A 3,566-nucleotide genomic window follows, 5' to 3' on the forward strand; every position below is an offset into this window, starting at 1 on the left:
TAATAAAAAAAAGGTTCTGCCATGCAGGTTGAATTTAGTAAAGAAGATAGGTGGAAAGGACAGAAGGAATGGCCTGATACTTATCTCCTACCACATTTTTCTAAAATTAAACACTGACATCATTTAAAATAAACAAAACCACAAAAACTGAACATTTATGAAAGTTTTCCACAGGCCTGCTGAATGTGGAAGGCACTTCTGGAGATTACCTGGTCCAGCCCACCTAGTTTAAAGCAAGGTCAACTAAGGCAGATTGCTTCAGACCCTGGTCAGCAGTTTGTCCAACATTCTGGGCAATGTGCTTCAGTGTTTAGTCACTCTATCAGTGAAAGAAGCTTGCCTTACATTTAAATGGAGTTTCCTGTATTTCATTTTGTGCTCACTGCCCCTTGTCCTGCTGCTATAAAGCATCAGTAAGAGCCTGGATCTGTCTTCTCAGCTCCCCCTGATCAGGTACTGATGCACTCAAGTAAAATCCCCCTAGGCCTTCTCAAGGTTAGAGCAAACTTAGCTCTCTGGAACATACAGGCAGAGACTCAGAGTTTGCAATTTTGTAGAAGCCTACAGCACCCCGACATGGCACACCAACAACTAACCAACCTTACCTTGCTCAGTTTCAGAGAGAAGATCAAATCAGACACATCTAAGATAGTGTTGCTCCATGCTGGTAACTGCTAATTTTACAAATGAGAGTTCTTGACACACAGCAACATCACCAACACAGCAAAATCACCACAGTGCTAGGTCAGGCTTGGATACAGTTACTTTTCTTCAATGCAGCCTTAACAGTATTTTGTTTTGGATTGTGACTACAACGCTGTGCTAGTAATGCAGTATTTGTTTTTGCTATTACTGAACAATAGTTTCAGCATTCAAGCTCTACCTCTTGTTTCCAACTCTACCCACCCCTCTACCAAATGGGCAAGAAATGGGCAAGATGCTGGGAGAGGGCACAGCCAGGACAGCTGAGCCAACCTGACTAAAGGGATATTCCATACCGAATGATGTCATGTTCAGCAATAAAAGATGAAGAGGAGAATGAAGAGAGAGATGTTAAAAGGACGGCAGAGGGTAGAATCCAGCTCACAGTTGGACACCTAAGAGTGCCATCTCACTTTCTACCCTCAGAAAAACAGGACAGAATGCGAGAAAACTCATGAATCAAGATAAAGACAGTTCAGTAAGTGAAGAGTGAAGCAGGGAGAGAAGATGCAAATGGAGAGGAAGGTTCAGTGATGCAAAGGCAAATCATTCATTACAAGCAGAATGATGGCCAAACTCTGACCAACTACCTTGGAAGACCAAACACCCCTTCCTATTTCTACTCCTTAGCGTATCTGTTTGGTCAGTGTAGGTCTCTGGAAAACAACACTGTACAAGCACCACTCAGTACCAGCCTAAACAATGGAGTATATCAACATTTCATTAAAAATCCCCCATATGGCTGGTGGTAAGAATATAACTAGCCAAACTCAATACAGCCACTAAGAACTGATCTTGTCAGTTGCTCCTAGAAAATGTACCGAGGCAATTAAATGAGCAATTTGTGATCTTCTCCCACTGTGTACACCATATATAATACTATGTACTGGGACCTTCAAGCACATAGCTAAAAAACCAACTGGTTATTCTGCAGTGAGCTTTTATCACTGAGAAGTCTTGCATCTACAAAAACTCTTCAAGTATGATTATCAGTGATGGATTGACAGCTTCTTCAAAGAAAATGAGATATATATCTCATTGTTTCTTTTTTTTATAAATTATTGTATTATTATATCATTGGCAAAATAAATGCACTCCAAGTTTCCTCATTCTAAACAGTCTCATTTGCAATTCCTACCAAAGTATCACTTACTTATTACACTGCAATTTAGTAACTTTTTTCCAACAATGAAAATATTTTTTCCCTTCCCTGTATATATCCATTTCTCTTACTCACACTTTGAAATTCCTGTGGAATATCTCAGACAAAACTAAAATCTTTATATTCCTCTTTCAAATGAAGAACTCCTATTACAAACAGCAGCTTCCAAGACAACACAGCATTCTCTCTATTACACCTCCATGACCCATATGATCTACAATTTATAGACCGAAGAAACTAGTTTGCAGAAGAGCACTTCAAAATAAATAAAAAAACAAAATCCATGCACAGTCCTCAAAAACTTTATTGGTTTTAACTATTAGGATAGCTAGGCAAAATATTTAGAATGCTGTTAAGAAAAATAAAGTCTTATACCAGTCAACAACTATCAGGAATAAGATATAGACATCTTACACGAACACAGAATAGACACAATTCTTCTTACCACAATAACCTACCTGTTATAATATCTGCCTCCCATCATAAACTGATTGTTTGCTGTTGGACATATTTTAAATCGTTGAATATTTTCACTGGTCCGAAAATAAAGTGAATAATCACCGGGTGTATTATCTGAAGGCCTCACAAGAAAACTGCACACCTGGCCAACTGAAAAGATTTGACAGTGTTATTTAACGCTTTTTTTTTTTTTAAATAAGTATTACTTATAAATCTCATGGACTTCAGTACAAACCAGAAAGAATTGTCCACTTAAAAGAGATACAAAGTTGATGAGCTAAGTTCCAAGAGTGATCCCAAATCAGATGTTAATGCAAAACTGTTTAGCTGTAGGTGGCAACCTACTTACATAATACCATTAAAAAGTTTCATAATTTGTTCTCAAAAATTCATTTTTCTTCTTATGTTTGAAGTATACTATTTTACCGGAATGGTCAGAAATCTTTATGTTCTCATTTCAGTATTTCCTCTTTGAAAAGATATGAAAACCCTTTATTATTATATTTTCTTTTGGTCTAAAACAATATTTTCTCCTGAGAAAACCTGATATTTTTTTAATTCATGTATTAATCAAAAAGTATTTCATTATTTCAATGCAGATTATTAAATTAACTGTACTTAAGAATTTAAATATATTTAATAGTCAGCCTTAACAGTTTTCTTCCAGTGTAGTATTGTACTGCAGTAACAGTCGCAGAGTTTGATCAAAGACAATCGTATACTCACACATGAAAACCCACAGATTTTGTCACACAATACATACAATGACTTCGTGCTACTTAACTACCACTACGTCAGAAATACAAGTACCTGTCATCAGCAAATTGTAAGCCTCTTGTTTGGAGATCTTCCCATGGAACCATCTTAACAAAGATGAAGAGAAAAATTAGAAAGCAAGATCTCTTTTTTCGTTGTGGTGACATCCAAGGCTCTGGCACCTATGAATTGATCTTTATTTTAAAAGACCTAATGCATAACAGATGAGATAAGATTATGCTACTCAATTCTACTATTACACCAACAGAATGAAAAAGGTAAGATCAACAGGCATGTAAGTTATTTTCAAGAAAAAAATGTCCAACACATGGAGTTGATGTTCAAATCTGACCACATTTAGAGATTTAAAAATAAAAAACAAACAAACAACACTGAAAGGGTAGCTAACTTGATAAGCACTATGCAAAGTTAATCCTATACAGGAATTTCCCAAATCATGAAATCCAGGGCAAAAATAAGGAGGATA

General features: G+C 36.4%; 1 protein-coding gene across 1 annotated transcript in view; it reads right to left on the reverse strand.

Moving 5' to 3' along the window:
* Nucleotides 1-3,566, reverse strand: part of RASA1 (RAS p21 protein activator 1) — a 153,904-nt gene that overhangs the window by 31,010 nt on the left and 119,328 nt on the right. The window contains 2 exon segments of the mRNA XM_010726074.3: nucleotides 2,323-2,473; nucleotides 3,134-3,186. Coding sequence (XP_010724376.3) covers nucleotides 2,323-2,473; nucleotides 3,134-3,186 — 204 coding nt within the window.

This window comes from Meleagris gallopavo, chromosome Z (assembly GCF_000146605.3).
Source record: "Meleagris gallopavo isolate NT-WF06-2002-E0010 breed Aviagen turkey brand Nicholas breeding stock chromosome Z, Turkey_5.1, whole genome shotgun sequence".
NCBI classification, from domain to species: Eukaryota; Metazoa; Chordata; class Aves; order Galliformes; family Phasianidae; genus Meleagris; species Meleagris gallopavo.